The sequence below is a fragment of the Canis aureus genome, chromosome 37 (assembly GCF_053574225.1).
Source record: "Canis aureus isolate CA01 chromosome 37, VMU_Caureus_v.1.0, whole genome shotgun sequence".
Classification (NCBI taxonomy): Eukaryota; Metazoa; Chordata; class Mammalia; order Carnivora; family Canidae; genus Canis; species Canis aureus.
In genome coordinates, this window is record NC_135647.1 from 4,130,638 (window position 1) to 4,147,014 (window position 16,377).

The 16,377-nt window shown below is 47.7% G+C and overlaps 1 protein-coding gene across 6 annotated transcripts in view; it reads left to right on the forward strand.

Moving 5' to 3' along the window:
* Positions 1 to 16,377, forward strand: part of GPLD1 (glycosylphosphatidylinositol specific phospholipase D1) — a 62,940-nt gene that overhangs the window by 35,162 nt on the left and 11,401 nt on the right. For all 6 annotated transcript variants that reach the window (XR_013373811.1, XR_013373810.1, XR_013373812.1 and 3 more), the window contains 13 exons: positions 641 to 748; positions 975 to 1,002; positions 1,091 to 1,230; positions 4,058 to 4,123; positions 6,012 to 6,132; positions 8,287 to 8,423; positions 9,925 to 10,111; positions 11,665 to 11,775; positions 13,075 to 13,149; positions 13,247 to 13,403; positions 13,915 to 14,056; positions 14,820 to 14,925; positions 15,011 to 15,104. Coding sequence is in view for 3 of the 6 variants with exons in the window: in XM_077886199.1 (XP_077742325.1) it covers positions 641 to 748; positions 975 to 1,002; positions 1,091 to 1,230; positions 4,058 to 4,123; positions 6,012 to 6,132; positions 8,287 to 8,423; positions 9,925 to 10,111; positions 11,665 to 11,775; positions 13,075 to 13,149; positions 13,247 to 13,403; positions 13,915 to 14,056; positions 14,820 to 14,925; positions 15,011 to 15,104 (1,472 nt within the window). In the remaining 3 variants the exon portion in view is untranslated. The remainder of the gene's footprint in view (positions 1 to 640; positions 749 to 974; positions 1,003 to 1,090; positions 1,231 to 4,057; positions 4,124 to 6,011; positions 6,133 to 8,286; positions 8,424 to 9,924; positions 10,112 to 11,664; positions 11,776 to 13,074; positions 13,150 to 13,246; positions 13,404 to 13,914; positions 14,057 to 14,819; positions 14,926 to 15,010; positions 15,105 to 16,377) is intronic.

Here is a 16,377-nt window from a genome sequence, read left to right on the forward strand (position 1 = left end):
AATCTCATGTATGCTACTCTTCTTCCAACTGAAATCATGAGTAGCTGTCAACCAAAAGTCTGAATTGGAATTCTCTTTGGCATTTTACACTGTGTATTCTAAAACCAGGATTTGGGGATATTTTTAAAAATAATAACTTTTGGGGCACCTGGATGGCTCAGTCGGTTAAGCATCTGATTCTTGATTTTGGCTCAAGTCCTGATCTCAGCCCTGTGTTGGCTCCACACTGGGCATGGGGCCTTCCTAAAACCCTCTCTCTCCCTCTCTTCCTCCCCTCCTTGCTCTCTCTCTCTTTCTCAAAAAATAATAGTAATAACATTTGAGAATAATTCAGTGCTCCAAAAAATAAAAATATATTGCTTCTTGAACTGTGAATTCACAAGACTAAACTTCCTTTTCATACTTTATAGTTAGTTTTCTGTCTTCAAATGTACCTTCATAAATACTGAATTAAGTTTGCTCTGCAACTTTAGGGAAGTCAATTCACTTTTCTGTGCTTTAGTGTCCTCTTATGTCCAGTGGGTACCTGGGCTTGTAGGTAGGATTAAATAAATAGTTCACCAAAAGCCCTGGCATGTAATAATCATGCCTAAATCCTCTTTAATTTCAGAATCTTATTTTATTCCAATGCTTTTCTCAGGTATGTGCCCATTGAAGATCTGCTGGGAATTTACAAGAAACTCTATGGCCGAGAAGTCATCACCAAAAGTGCAATTGTTGACTGTTCATACCTTCAATTCTTGGAAATGTAGGTGTGACCCAGAGGAGAATTTTTAGCTGATTTTCATGTGAATTTCCTTAGCGCACTTTTTGATATTTCAGTTTCCTGAGTTGGAGTTTGGATTTCTGGATTTTTGCTTACTTGAAAGCAGTTGCATGAGAGTAGATAGATGTTGATGGAGCTTCTTCTTTATTTGCTTCACTTCTTTGTACAAATCAAACTCAACAGGCAAAAAATTTTGTTCATGTTGCAGGTATGGTGAGATGTTAGCTATTTCCAAGGTAAGGGTTTTATTCTTCAAAATTTTAAAGGATTATAAAGATACCAGAAAGAGCACCTATTGATAAGTCTTCTTTTTCTGTGCCATAGCTTTATCCCACTTTCTCCAGAAAGTCCCCATTTTTGGTGGAACAATTCCAAGAATATTTCCTGGGGGGACTGGATGACATGGCGTTTTGGTCCACTAACATCTACCGTCTGATGAGCTTCATGTTAGAGAATGGGACCAGGTGAGATACTGCCGTCCCTCCTCGACCAGCCACTTCTGCCTCTTCCCTCCCTTCCCTGGTGCTGCTCTCACATTTCCAATTGGCAAATGCAAAGGTCTCAAGAAGTGCTAGCCTGTCCTAACTAAGGAGGAGAAGAATGGAAATGGTCATCTCAGAACCCAGATGCACTCCCATCTGGTGACATGTGCTGCTGTCTCCTGTTTTAGGGACAGAGAGGAGGGGGATCTTGAAGAACTGTGGCTGTGTCTCTTCTTCAGGGAGGACTGGTGCTGTGCACAGGCTCCAGCAGCCTGGCTCAGTGAGCCTCCTCTCCCCCTGCTGCCATCTCAGGTTCAAAGGGTTTCAAAGAGCACTTCACTGACCCAAGTAAAATCAGAAATGGGTGGATTTGTAAATCACAGCCTTCTGGTGGAGTCTGACATTCAGCCCATATAGAATGGTGTCTGGGTTCCAGCTCCTTTTCTGCTCCTGCCCTGCATGTCCAGGATGAGTGTTAGCCAGAGACGTGAACCAGGGCATGTAGACCAGGGTAGACTGCAGTACCCTACTTCCAGCTGCAATAGACCTGTAGGTTCACAGTCTCCCTGCTGTAGGAGAGAGCTAAGGATCCTCTCAGATCCAGCTTACAACCAGTCCACTGTGTGTGCAGCCCTCCCAGGCTGCCAAACCAAGTGGGGTGCGGTGGGGGTCTGGAGAGGGAGCAGTGGAGGGAGTACCCCATGCAGGAAAGGGCAGGGTGTGAAGCTCAAGCAGCAGCCATGCAGTGGGAAAGATGGTTCTAGAGCTGAGTCTGCACCAGGCAGTTGTTCCAGGCTGAGGAGCGTTGGGCAGATGTTCTAAATTGGAGGGGCCTGAATACTTGTAACTTTAGGATATTCTATGCTGGATGATGTTCTTTTGCCCTTAATAGCATTTGCTAGTATTCAAAGAATGTTGACCATAATTATACATTGTGATTTGAAACAAAATTCCCTTGCATGATAAATTTGACATTAGGCTGTAAATATTAAACCTGTTTTAAACAGTTGGTAAACAGTAACATAAATAATCCAATATAAATACTATTTTTTAAAATAATGAAACAAGCCTCCTGTGAACGCTCCAGGCTCTCCTTCTGTGGCTGTGTGTTTTTAGATGCACACAATGATAGAGGATGGGCTTTGGAATTTGCAAGACCTTCCTCTCACTGCTGAGTTATCCCAAGCAAGTAGCTAAACCTCCCTAAGCTTTGTTTTCTCATCTGTGAAATGGGGTGAATAATAATTCTCCCTTTATCATGGGGATGTTGGGAGGAGCATGTGAGGTCACTCTGTAAATGATTTAGCATGTAGGAAGCACTTAATACATGTTGGCTACTAGTATTATATTTTTTATTGGAAGGAAGTTAAGTTTATATTGGTCATGTGAGTGTGAATGACCTGCATTTATTTGTTTTATAAAATCCATGTGTAATGGTCCTTAAGTGGAGAACAGCTGTGGTGTTTGTTTGGTTGTCCAAACAGCTCAGACGGCTAGACTTTATTCTTCCATTAGGAGAACTATTTGAGAAGAAATAGATTTGTCTCTTGATATTCTAACTTGTCAAGGCAGAAAAGTGCATGGATTGATGGCACTTTACACACATAGACAAAGGGAGATTCATCAGAATTTATGGAGCTTTTGGCAGCCCAGGTGGCTCAGCGGTTTAGCGCTGCCTTTGGCCCAGGGTGTGATCCTGGAGACCCAGGATTGAGTCCCACGTCAGGTTCCCTGCAGGAAGCCTGCTTCTCCCTCGCCTGTGTCTCTGCCCCTCTCTCTCTTTCTGTCTCTCATGAATAAATAAATAAAATCTTAAAAAAAAAAAAAAAAAAGAATTCATGGAGCTTTATGGGAAATTTGGAGAAGGCTCCCAGGAAAGAGGATACAAATTCATGAGTGAAGGAAACATGTACACATTTCCATATTATAAGCATTTTTTTAGCTGAGAATTATCTTCCAAAGCACATTTGTTGCTTGAAGCTTTGAGTGTATCTTTTTAAAGAAACAGTGAGAAAATGGTGGTTACATTCCCAGCCAGAGCTCTACGTAATTAAAAAAACTATTGATAACTGTAGTGCTTCTGTTGCAAGGCTGCTGTCTGGATCCTGGTTGTGGCATTTGAGGAATTCCCATCCGAATCCTGGTGGGACCTTGAGGAGGAATCTTTTCCTAAGCTTAAAGCTGGCCCTCAGAAAGATTTTGATAGAAGTTTGCCTTCAGCTTCTCCCCACCTTGTTTTCTGACTCCTGGCCTGTAGGGAAGTCCCCCTACTGACCCCATCAGATCTTCCCCCAGAGCAGACTCTTCTAATGTCATACTCTGCACCTCGCACTGAGCGCTTCCTTTCAGAGTCCAAGGAAAATTCACTTCTTCCATTCTCTCGGTGGCCTTGTCTGTTTACAGATCTTTGTTTTTAAAGAAATGAGATTGAGAAAGTAAGACCTATTGGAGCAGAAATGGGCATCATTGGCAGAGAGGGGGTGCAGTTGGGAGTCTTTTTTTTTCCATCTTGAACTCTTGGACAGTTCGTGTTAGTGTGGGGTCGCTCAGCAGGTGGAGTGGGACGGGGGGGCGGGTTGTGAGTCGGGGTGACTGGAGCGTGGGGCTGTGTTACCGTAGTGCTGCCTGCACTCAACTCACCTGCCCTGTCAAGTAGGACCATGTTTTCTTCCGAGTTGTGTCAGGTTCCTTGATGAACACCCTGCACCCCTCTGCAGGAGGCGGTGTGAAGTGCACCACCTATTGTCAGTAACATTCATGCTTGAAAGGGAGGTGGGTACATGCCTGATTCCTTTGACTATTTCCCCAGTGACTGCAACCTGCCCGAGAACCCTCTGTTCATTGCATGTGGCGGCCAAAAAACAAGAACCCAGGGGTAAGTGGATTCCAAAAATATTCATAGAGATGATCTTGGGGTGCCTGGGGTGCCTCAGTCAGTGAAGCTTCTGACTTGTGGTTTTGGCTCAGGTCATGATCTCGAGGTCCTGAGGTCGAGTCTCGTGTTGGGCCCTATACTCAGTGTGGTCTGCCTCTCTCTCCTCCTTCTGCTCCTCCAGCACCCTCCCCATAAATTAATAAAATATTAAAAAAAAAATCTTGCCCAGAGAGATGCTCAGTAGACACTGAAGGCATGGGATGTATAGACGGAGGTTCAAATTCCAGTTCTGCCATTTACAGCCATGTGATTTTCAATCACTTAATTTTTTTTTTTTTTTGAGGTATAGCTTCCTCCTTTGACAAAATAGAAAAATCACATGTGCGTATTCCCAAAATCATGGTCTGGGTGGTGTGCAAGAATGGAGGTAAAGTTAAGTTTAATGCAACTAGGTCATATCAGTTAAGTTGTTCAATAAACAATAAAAATGGCAGTTAATAATATTCTTACTTTCCTTATTATCACTCATAACCTTTTCCCAGATTTCACCCTGAGAAAGTCATTTATGGATGAGACAGGGTGAGATTTCCAGGGAGTTGCTGAGGAAGAAGGCCAGTGGTCTTGATTTGTATTCTGAGAGGTGGTATGTATTCCCAACCACATGCACTTAAAAGCTGTGTTAATATTATAAACATTAATAAAGCAATATTTCCTCATCCCTAGCTGCCAGGAGCGGGTTTGGGTGCTAAGGCCTCACTATGCGTGGGACAGAGAGTGTTTCTGTTCTCCTGGGGCGTGCATTTGGCAGGCGCATGGACCCAGAACCGAACCCATAACTACTCTCAAGTGTTAGGAGGGAAAGGGATGCACCCCAGAGCATCCCAATCCTGTCATATGAGGGCTCTTGGTGAAGAAGTAGTGTTTCAACTGAGATAGTTTGTGTGAGCAAAGGTTAGATACTCAAACAGGGCAGAGCAGTAAAGGGTCCTAAGAGGGAGCGTGGAGCTTGGAGCGTGGAGCGTGGAGGAACAGGAAGATTCAGGTAAGCCCCTGCAGTCTGATTTATTTAAATTGTCTTTTTGTTTTGCTTTGCTTTCTTTCAACTTGTTTAAAATCACATGGCTGTAAATGGCAGATGGAATTTGAACATCTGTTTCTCTATAAATCCCAAATCTTTCTCTTTCTTTCTTCCTTTCCCTCCGTTTCTTTTTCTCTTTCTTTCTCTCTCTTTTTCTCTCCTTCTTCCCTTCCCTCCCTCCCTCTTTTCTTTTCTTTTCTTTTCTTTTCTTTTCTTTTCTTCTTTTCTTTTCTTTCTATGCCTTTAGATGGGGCGCGCAGTGTCTAGATCGTCAGAGTCCCTATACTGACGGCAGTTTACATGGGCCCCTTTGTCCATTCCTGTTCTGTAGGGTTCCATTTCCATCACTTCTGAAGCCTGTGTGGCTCCTCTAGGCATCAGGCTTGTAGTCTCTTTAGAATGCAAGAATTTGAAAATATACTTTCATTGTATGATTCATTCTCGCATGTCTTTGAAGATAAATCCGTGTGCCCACACACAGTGTCCCAAATAGCTACAGACTGTTTCTTGACCACGTGTGTGAAATACTAAAACACCTTTGATACTTTTTAATAATCTGGAAGAAATTCACACCTTTTATGCTATAGGACTTTGAGGCTCTGGGAAGTATTTTTGATAAGGACAGGCTTTTAAGCCTTGGAAACATGTTCACTAAAATTCTGTGGAATGTCCGATGAAGGTTTTTCTCCTTCAGCTTCCAGATATTAGAACTTTATGGTCTCCAACCTGTGATCAACTTGGTATATTCTTCAATGCCGTTATTCAGGGGCCTGTCGTTCACTCATTTTGTTTGTTCTCCCTTTCTCACAGCTCTAGAGTACAGAAAAATGATTTCCATATGAACTTGACTGCATACCTAACTAAAGATGTTGGGAAAAATATAAAATATACCCAAAGAGGTGTGTCCTTTAGTGTGGACTCCTGGACCTCGGTAAGAAATTTTGCTTGGGTTGGGGAAGAGGAACCTGCTGCCCCCGTGATGTTGTCCTGTGGACTCACTGGTGTTTAATCCCTCGCTGAGAGTCGCCTGCCCATGTGCCAGGTCATAAATATCTTTGGCCTCCAAATCTGTTTTTTTCCAGAGATGTTCTGGGGTGTGGGTCTGGATCTCCGTGGCCTTTGGCAAGTCCAGTGAAGCCTGAGGTGGCCCTGGCACCCAGGCCAGTCCTGCTTCATCCTTGGGAAAACTGTGTCCGCAGTATTGTAGGCTCACTGCATAGAGCCCCTGGCAGGGGTTCACTGTGTATGAAATCCTTAAATCCTCTGTATAAATCTCCTTAAAAGGGAGATCACCTTTTAAGTGTCAGACACTTGACTAGGGAGTATAAGATGACAGGGAAAGGGACTCTCATCTTTAGAAAATTTGTCTAACTGGGGTGATCAATAAATAATCATACGTAAGTAGAATGCAACAAGAAACATGTGGGTGGGGAATACTTTTTAAGATAAAACTTATATCTCCACTGTGAATCAGAGAAGGCTTCATGGCAAAGGTGGTCTTTGGGTTAGGTCTTGACTAGCAGATAGTATTTCAACAGTGAGAATATATTTCTTGGGAATGTTTGGGGATATTTGGAGATAAGAGTTTGCCTGGAAAACAAGACAAGGGATATAAGGTGTTAGGAGAGGATTGGGAAGGGAAGCAGGTGTTGGATTGTGAAGGGCTCTTAACATCCAGAAGTGGGTTCATAAAGACATTGTGTAACTGGTGCCTGTGGGAGCTGGGCCTGGGCCTGGGCCTGGACAGGCCTGCGTTGTGGGTGTGCAACCTGTGCTATCACCCAGGGGGGGCCATGGATGCCCTGAGAAGGGCCCCACACTTGGGTTAGTGCTCTGCTCTCACTGCCTTACAATGCTTAATAACTTAGGGGTGCTGGGTGCCTCAGTCCATTGAGCCTCTGACTCTTGGTTTGGGCTCAGGTCATGGTCTGGCTTTTGTGGGATCAAGCCCCGAGTTGGGCTCCCTGCTCAGTGAGTCTGCTTCAGACCTTTTCTCCCTCCGTTTTCGAATGTGCTTTCTCCCAAATGAATAAAATCTTAAAAAAAATTCGTAATAACTTTTGAACCAGGGGCTCTGTGATTTCACTTTGCGTGGGCTCCGTGCATTATGTCATGGGACCCTCTATCACAGACTTACCATTTTGTCCTATAGTTTCTTGGATCTGTTTCCTTTACAAAAGGGTGAGTCCTAGAGGGGAGGGGCTTTCTATTCCCACAACTGGTCCTGGTGCCTGGCACCCCTCTAGGAGCTGACTAGGTGCTCCCTGGATGAACAAGCAAGGTGGAGCTGGACGTTTGGATGAGCATCCATGGGCAGCCTGCCTGCCAGAGGGGTGAGAGGGGAAAAGGCACAGCCCCTTCCTGCAGGGCCCTTCGCCTGCTCTTCCCTGGAGCCCCAGCATTGCAGGGAGCCTACCGTTCTGAGCTGATTCCGCTCCAGGCAGCCGCTGGCGTTCCTGTGTGGTCTCCTGTGGCCCTTGGGTGGATTTAGAGTTGTATCCCTTGGACATGGAGGCATCTAGTATGGGGCCAGGTTCTTCGGGGCATGTTAGCATCCCAGGTTGGGGGCTCACCATCCCCTCGTTCCAGGCTTTGCAGATGAACTCTCATGCTGGAAGCAAATACAGCAGCCCCTCCATTTTGATTTTGGAGGCTATTTTTAGCATCCTGGTTTTGTTCCAGTTCATTTGGGGGAAAATACATACACACACCCATAAACACAAATAGAGTCATAGATCTAGGTTGAATAAACTTTTAAGGTGTTTAATCCATTACATTTATCTTGTTACGTTCAGACTCTCTCGACATTGGTTCAGGTTAAGGCCTAGCTGACTCTTTCTTGCCATGCTGGTGTGAACTCTAGGGCTGTATCTGCCCCCCTTGGTGCTTATTGGGGACTGTGATTTCCCTGCCCTCATTGCTCATCCCAAGTGATCTTACTTATTGATAGGAACCAATGCTTTATTCTTGAGCACTTGTCAACATGATTTTCCTTTAGAAAGTCTCATACTTTTGACAGGAAATAATAGTTTTGTTGATTTTGCCATGTGTTTTTATCTGCCTACAATGATTTTTGTTTTTCCAGGATTCCCTGACTTTTATGTACCAGGCTTTGGAAAGGAACATACGGACAATGTTTACAGGCTCTCAGCAGTCATGGAAACATGTCTCCAACCCTTTGGCCTCTTATTACCTGTCTTTTCCCTATGCAAGACTTGGTTGGTAAGTATCAATTTCTCCTACACCCAACAGCTGCCTTCAGTATGAAGTCCATTCAGTCATTCAATAGACGGTATAGAGACGGCACCTCTTGGCTCCTTGTATTCCAATCAATTCATCATCAACAAAAACATTAATTTAGTGGTCAAGTTATTGTAAAGATGAAACTATCTCCTCAAAATTGGTCATAATGTGTTTAAATACAAGGAGCAAAAAAAAAAAAATACAAGGAGCTTTCACTTTACTGAATAATTACAAAGATGAGGTGTTGTAGAACAATTATAAAGCTTTGATGTTCTTAAAGACCTAATGTTACAGACTTTTGGGAATCTAATGATACTAGAAGCGTATAAACAGAGCTCTTACAGTGAGTGGAACATCATCCCTTCCTATGACTAAAGTCGAGTACACCACTGTAATTTTATAAATAGAATGTTGGGGATTCCTCTGATTTTAATAACCAAAACCAAGCCCAAGGATAGAAAGGGGACTGTTTCCTGGGGGTTTTGTGGGGGGGAAGTTTTTTTCAACCACATTTCTTAAATCCAAATGACACTGTTTCCCTTGGAACAATTTGCTGACAGCCCTTCTGTCTTGGGTCACTGACGCGTTCAGCCCCAGCACAGGTGCAGGAGGTGAATGTTGTGTTTATTGGTGGTTCACTTGTGCATAATGGCTCTTCTTGGCTGCCTTCCTGAAAGAGCCAAAGAAGGCCTCCTGGGGGGCCTGCTGGCCCCAGGGGTGCTACAGAGGTCCGTCCTGGGCATCCAGCCCCAGGAGTGCAGGGACTGGCCCCAGGGCCCTCTCACCTGGCATCAACCCCTTCAGAGACTTCTTTTCTCTTTTTCCTCTGTTCTGCCATTGAGCCTTTATGTGGCCATAAGAACTAGAGGAAATAAGTGATTTCTGGTCCTTCTGGCTGCTCCAACAGATAATTGAGCCTTTGCTCTATAACTGGTAGGCCATAGACTCATTTAGAAAGACTCATCTATGAAAGACGTTGAACATTCAATTTCTTCACAGTACGAGGTACCTTATGCAGTTATGGTAGAAAGAACAGGACACTCTTAGCACATGCTTGTCTCAGGCCCCATTCAGTTGTTTGTTACCTGGTCACTCGGAAGCAGCCCCTGCCGTGGGCCGGGTGCAGCTTTCCTCTGTGTTCTCGGGGAGCCCGGGATCGCGCTTAGCCGCTCCGGGTTCTGCATACCAGACGCGGTGCTTTGTGAAGATGCTTTACACCTGCTTGGGTCCTAAGGTTCAGAAATACCCAGAGGCCTTCGCGTCTCCAGTGCTGTGCTTCTTGGAGAGCAAGACTGAGTCACACAAACGACACAACCTCAGAAGAGAGATTCTCCGCTGTCAGGCAGGGCAAAAACATTTACAGGGGGCAGTTGGAGGGTTGGGTTCTGGGGAGGAAAGAAGCAGGAGACTGTCTCACCCGGAGCGCTCAGCAGATATAGGAGAGCAGTGTGGGGGGGGGGTCCTCTCTTCTCCCCTGCAGGGCAATGGCCTCGGCTGACCTCAACCAGGACGGGTACGGCGACCTGGTGGTGGGCGCCCCGGGCTACAGCCGCCCCGGCCACGTCCAAGTTGGGCGCATATACCTCCTCTACGGCAATGACCTGGGCCTGCCCCCCATCGACCTGGATCTGGACAAGGAGGCCCACGTGATCCTGGAGGGCTTCCAGGTGAGGCACCTGTCCCTGATTTTCCCTTTTAGAGTCTGTAAGCTGCTGCGCATCGTCCGTGGCGGATTCTCCAAGTGAATAGCCAGTGACAGGGATGACGAGAGCGGCAAACAGCTGGCGGCCTACGTCCCTGTAACTCCTCATTTTGAAAAACCTGTTCAGTCCATTTATCTCATCCTGTCGTTACCTGAACGGTTAGTCAGATACCTGCCAAAAGCACACCTGCCATTTACTTGGAGCTGCTTTGATTAGCCAGTCGGGGTGTGATTTCTTGATATTACAAAACGGTCCCCCCCCCTCTTTTAAGCTTCCCTCTTTTTATATGTAAATTTTTGTTTTGTAAGAATGTGTTTCACAGGAAAGCTGTGCGGAGTTCCCACACGCTGCTTACCCGGTTTCCCTGTCCCTGTGTCCCCGGCTGCAAGGATGAAGGATTAGGAGGAGCCATCTCAAGTGTTTGCTCAAGGATTCAGTGCTTGTGGAGGGATGAGGGGGTACTCGCAGGAGGGCCTGATGGTGCCCCCGGTGGGGAAGGCACGGGTCGCCTGCAGCTGGCAGGCGCTGTCACCGGCTGCCCTGAAGTGCTTGCTCTGTGTCCTGGAGCAATCCTTTCTGGTTTATCGAGTTTCCTGCCCTGTACGAAGGCATCTTCACAGATGCCATTGTTTGCAGGCGCAGCACGATTGGCCAATCAGTAATTGATACAGGTTCTGGGCCCCACGTACGTGGCAAACCTCCCCTTGTGCAAGAGCGCTCCTTGTTCTATGTGTTGTGAAACAGTGGGGGAACCGAGTGTTGCTTTTCGGTCTGGGCTGATTCTAGAGAGTGGGACATGCGAGATGGAGAAAATCCATCTTGGAAGGAAATGGTCCCCGATGGGACCGGGTTTTCCGCTTGTAAACCGTGCACGTGGAGACAATAAAAGCAGCTGCCCTCCTGCGTGTCAGGTGCTCAGAGCGGCGTCCCTGGCAGTGCCGTCCAGCAGAACTTTCCGTGCCGACAGAGGTGTTCTGTAGCGGTGCCGCCCGAGAGGAAAGCCACTAAGTGCCCTGGCTTCTGCGCATTTGCCAGGCACCTAGTGGCGCTGAGGGGCTGAGTTTCTAGTTTATTTAACGCGACTGTAACTATAGGAGCCACGTGTCGCCAGGGGCCACCGCGCTGGACAGGGTGGCTCTAGAACCCCCTGAGTGCTGATCAGATGTTAGCTATCATTGCTGGTGTGTGCGGTTATTATTTTGGTTCCTTTCCAAAGGGAGCCTGGCCCTTATTGCAGGGCACAGTGGACACTAGACCATTTTCTAAAACCCTAGACCTTGTGGAAACGGACCCGTTTCTCTCTGGCACCTCGTCTTCCCCTCAAAGCTGACAGGCCAAGAAGGTCCTTGGGGCAGAGCCCTCCCATGGGCAGGTGGCAGGTCTATCACAGTTGCAGCAGATTTGTCCCTTGGCCTGGGCTTCCAGGTCGGGTGTCCAGGTCTCTGTACTCCCAGGGGATCGCGTGCTCATCCGAAGGCTGTGGCTCAGCCAGGGGTGGGTCACATGTGCCTCTTCAGTCCTCAGGTCGGTTTGGCTCGGCTGTGGCTGTGTTGGACTTCAACCAGGACGGCGTGCCTGACCTGGCCGTGGGAGCGCCCTCAGTGGGCTCTGAGCAGCTCACCTACACGGTAAGGCTGCAGCCCGTGGGGGGAGTGGGGACCTCAGGGAGGGGGAGGCGGGGCAGGGTGCAGCCTCTGTAGAAAGCAGACAGCCACCTGGGCCGAGCCAGCATCTGTAGGAAGACGGTCTCAGGCCCCCCGGCTAGGGTCCTTGATGTGACCTTGGGTTACCTGGCGGTGCCTACCTCCTGCCTCCCTGGCCTTTGTTTGACCTCCCCGTTTTCCTAATTCCACCAGAAATTTTACTCCCCCCTCTCCACCAAGATGCTGAATGCTAATTAGGGGGATGGAAATTCCAGCCACTCCAGGCCCCCCCCCCTCGTCATCACAGCAGAGTGGTAACCTCCCCAGACCCTCTCTCTCATGCACAGAACTCACCAACCCCCTGGTTTCTCACGGAGATCCTGGGTCCTGGAATGGAAGCTCTCGTCTATGTGGGCCCCGTACACGGCTGGGCACCAGCTTCTTTGCCCTATGTGACCCCAAAGGGCAAAGGCCCTTCATCACTGTCTACCTGCCATGAGCTCAGCTTCCCTACCTCCTCATTCTCTGCTTCTACACTGTGAGCCGTTTGTCATCTTCAGTCTCACAGGCCCCCTCACTTGAGGATATGGGTCAGACAGTTCCCTCCACCTGGAAGGTCCTGATATGGCACCTATGCAGGAGCTGTCATCCAGCCACACCTTGCTGTCCTACTCCACATCCTTTGCCTCTACTCTTGTACCTTCCACGCCACGGTGTCATTGCCCATTGGCCAGCTTTTCGGGAGGATAGAGTGTGGTCTCATTTATCACGGTCTTCCCTGCCCTTGGCTCGTGGTGGAACATAGACGCTTCTATAATGAGTGAGGAGGGAGACCAGCAAGCAATAAGCTAGGAACTGGTTTGTGACCACAAATGATGGCGTGTGTCTCAAGGCAAATGGACGCTGGCCACACCACCAGTCGTGTTTGGAGGAGTCACGGGCTGGGTCAGGGAGGGCCTCATGGAGGATTCAGAAACAAAGCTGGGCTCACAAAGGAAGGCAGGCGGGCCAGTTGTCCAGCACACTGAACAAGTGTGCACGGTGGGCAAGGGTAAGAGTGACTGTTTCAGCATTGGGGTCTCCAACAGTCTGATGGAAGTGACAGACTGAAAAACCCTGTTAAGCCCAGCAGCAAACGCACAGGCCCGGTTTCTGACTGTCACTGAGCTTCTGACAGTAGGGACTTGGGTGATTTATGTCATCGTCACCCGTCTATCCTGTGGTTGAGGTTCTTGGGTTGCCACCCAGGCCTTCTGACCACCCTGTGGCTTGCCTTTTGCCCAGGGTGCGGTGTACGTCTACTTCGGCTCCAAACAAGGAGGAATGGCTGCTTGCCCCAACGTCACCATCTCCTGCCAGGTACAGTTACCATCTGAGCCAGGGCTGGCAGGCCACACCTTGCCCCATCCTGCCAACAGCCTCTGACCAAGACGTGGTCTCCCGGTTTCCCCTAAAGGACACCTACTGTAACTTGGGCTGGACACTCTTGGCCGCAGATGTGAATGAAGATGGAGAGCCCGATCTGGTGATGGGCTCCCCTTTCGCACCAGGTGGAGGGAAACAGAAGGGAATGGTGGCTGCGTTTTATTCTGCCCCCAGCTGGAGCAACCAAGGTAGTGCTTGCAGGAGGGATGGGCGGGGACCTCCCTGCTCTCTAGTCCATCCTCATGCCTGTGGGCTTGCGTCCTTTCTTCCACATTCCATTATCAATTTCACTTAAAGTTTCTAAGAGCTCTTACTCTTGCAGATAAGAGTATCTCGTATCTCTTGTATCTAGATAAAATACTCATCCAAATGATCTGGAGTCACTGGATATACAAAAAGCGGTCCAACTTCTTGGTCCAGAACCCAAGGGGGCCCATAGGTTGTTGGCACAGGCTTTCCCTGTAAGCACAGGATCCCAGGAGGCATCTGGTGATGTTCCAAACCGCCCACTGGGGGCTGTTTATATTGTATTGCAGGTTCACTCTGCTGACCTGAGCTCTAGCAATTTACTTCTCATATGAGGTGTGGGACCCATTTCTGACACTGGGGCCCTGGAACAGCTTGGGGTGTGTAGGTCAGCCCACCCCCCCTCCAGCAGCCTCCCACGTAAGGTAAAAGGCATTCGTTTGTCTTGCATAGAAAAGCTGAACGTGGAGGCGGCCCCCTGGATGGTGCGCGGTGAGGAGGACTTCTCCTGGCTAGGCTACTCCCTCCACGGGGTCAGCATGCACAACAGAACTTTGCTGTTGGTGGGGAGCCCAACCTGGAAGAACTCCAGCAGGTGAGTGCCCCTATGGGGCCCAGGAACCAGTGGGCACAAGGAGCAGATGCCCGCAGCTGTGGGAGCCCGTGAGGGGTGGGACGCACTGAGGGGCCGAGTTCTAACCCTGCAGGGAAGAGCTACAGCTCTGGGGTAAGGCTGCAAATGCTCCTCCTTAGACGTTTAAAAATGAGATAGAAAGGTGCAAGAGTTTGCTGGGGCTGCTGTGACAAAGTCCCACAGCCCAGCTAGCGTAAGCCATAGGAATTAACTTTCTCCCAGTTCTGGAGACCAGAAATCCAAGGTCAAGGTACTGGCAGTCGATTTGAGACCTCTCTCCTCGGCTTGCAGGCCGCCACCTTCTTCCTGTGCCCACACATGGCCTCTTCCGTGTATGCCGCTATCCCTGGTGTTCTTCTGGTTCTATAAGGACACCAGTCCTATTGGATTAGGGCCCCACCTCTTTGAAGACCCTATCTCCAAATATACATATTCTGAGGTTCTGGGGTTAGGGTTCCAACATGTGGATTTTGGAGGAATACAATTCAGCCCATGAGTAGGCATCCCACTATCTGCTCTCAGTGGGGAGGCAGGTCAGTGAGCCTCGTATCTGGAGAGTCTTCATACTGCGAATTCACTCTGCAAGCCACCCCGCTCACGTGCCAGGGATCACAGGGAGTGGGGAGGGGAGGGGACGAGGAGGGTTGCCTTCGCCTGGACCTGAATACTCGGCCAGCTCTTAATCCTTCACCCCAGCAGCTCAGTTGTGTATACTTCCTTCCAGTCTGGGCCATCTGTTCCGTGCTCAGGATGAGAAACAGAGCCTTGGACGGGTATATGGCTATTTTCCCCCAAATCGCCGAAGCTGGTTTACCATTTCTGGAGACAAGGTATGGCTGCTGCTCCCTCCCCAGCAGAGCAAACACCATGGAGGGTTTTCGGAGCTGTGAGGTATTGATTCATTGCATTTCACAGACGATGGGGAAGCTGGGAGCTTCCCTGTCCAGTGGCCATGTGATGGTGAACGGGACCCGGAAACAAGTGCTGCTCGTTGGAGCCCCGACTCATGGTAGGTCATGTGCCATGAAGCTCGACTGCTTTTTAGTCAAGTGGCTCCTTGACTATGTCCTATTGGGGAAAAGTGAAATCTAGAGCCAGACACACCTGATTCTGAATATTCCCTTTTCTCATTAATAGCATGCAGCTAACCTTAGGGAAATTACTTAACTTCCATGAACATTAATTAGTATCACCATCTGCAAAATACAGATTATAGTATCCACCTCAAGGGTTTGTGAAAATCCTGCATGAAAGTAACCTAGTATGTTTTTAAAGCTCCTGTCCCACTGAGCTTGGAGCTAGAGGGAAATTCAGAAAATTCTATAAATCAGTTCACCAGGACTAGGTCTGCTCTGAGGACCTATGTTAATAAACCATTATTGTATTTACTTTATGGGAAAGAGTTTTAAAAAGCCAACAGAAACCTACTCCCTTCAGGCACCTGGGTGGCTCAGTTGGTCGAGCATCTGCTTTCAGGTCCAATTCCAGGTTCCTGGGATCCTTGGGCTCCCTGCACAGCGGGGAGTCTGCTTCTCCCTCTGCCTCTCCCTCTGCTTGTGCTCTTACTCTCTCAATAAATACATAAAATCTTAAAAACAAAACAACAAAACCTATTCCCTCCAAGATGATCAGAGTGAATCATGTTTATTGTATAAATTTATGAAAATACAAAGAAATGTTTAGAAATCACCCTTTATCCAGATATTTAAAAACTTAAGCTCATACTATATATATGTATATAAAATACATAAAATATAAAAATATACATAATATATACATGTAAATTTTCACACCTAGTTTTAAAATTTTATATTCCAAGTGTGTCCTCATGTTACTAAGATTCTTCTAGAATATGGTTTTCGATACTCATCACATTTGTTTCCATGTGCTTATGCCCAAATTTACTAATATTATCCTATTGCTGGAAATTTAGGATGTTCTCAAGTTTTCACTACTGTTAAGGTCTTACCTATCAAACATCCATGTACAGAAAACCCTGCCTTTCTGGATCTGTTTTTAAAAACAGATTCCTAGAGGTGGAATTCTGGGACTAGACGTCTAATAGTAAGGCTCTTCTTACATATTGTCAAACTATCTTTCAGGGAGATTGTTGTTTCACACATTAGAGTAAAGAAGCAGAGTGGGGGCAGCCTGGGTGGCCCAGCGGTTTAGTGCTGCCTTCAGCCCAGGGCGTGATCCTGGAGACCTGGGATCGAGTCCCATGACAGGCTCCCTGCATGGAGCCTGCTTGTCCCTCTGCCTGTTGTCTCTGCCTCTCTCTC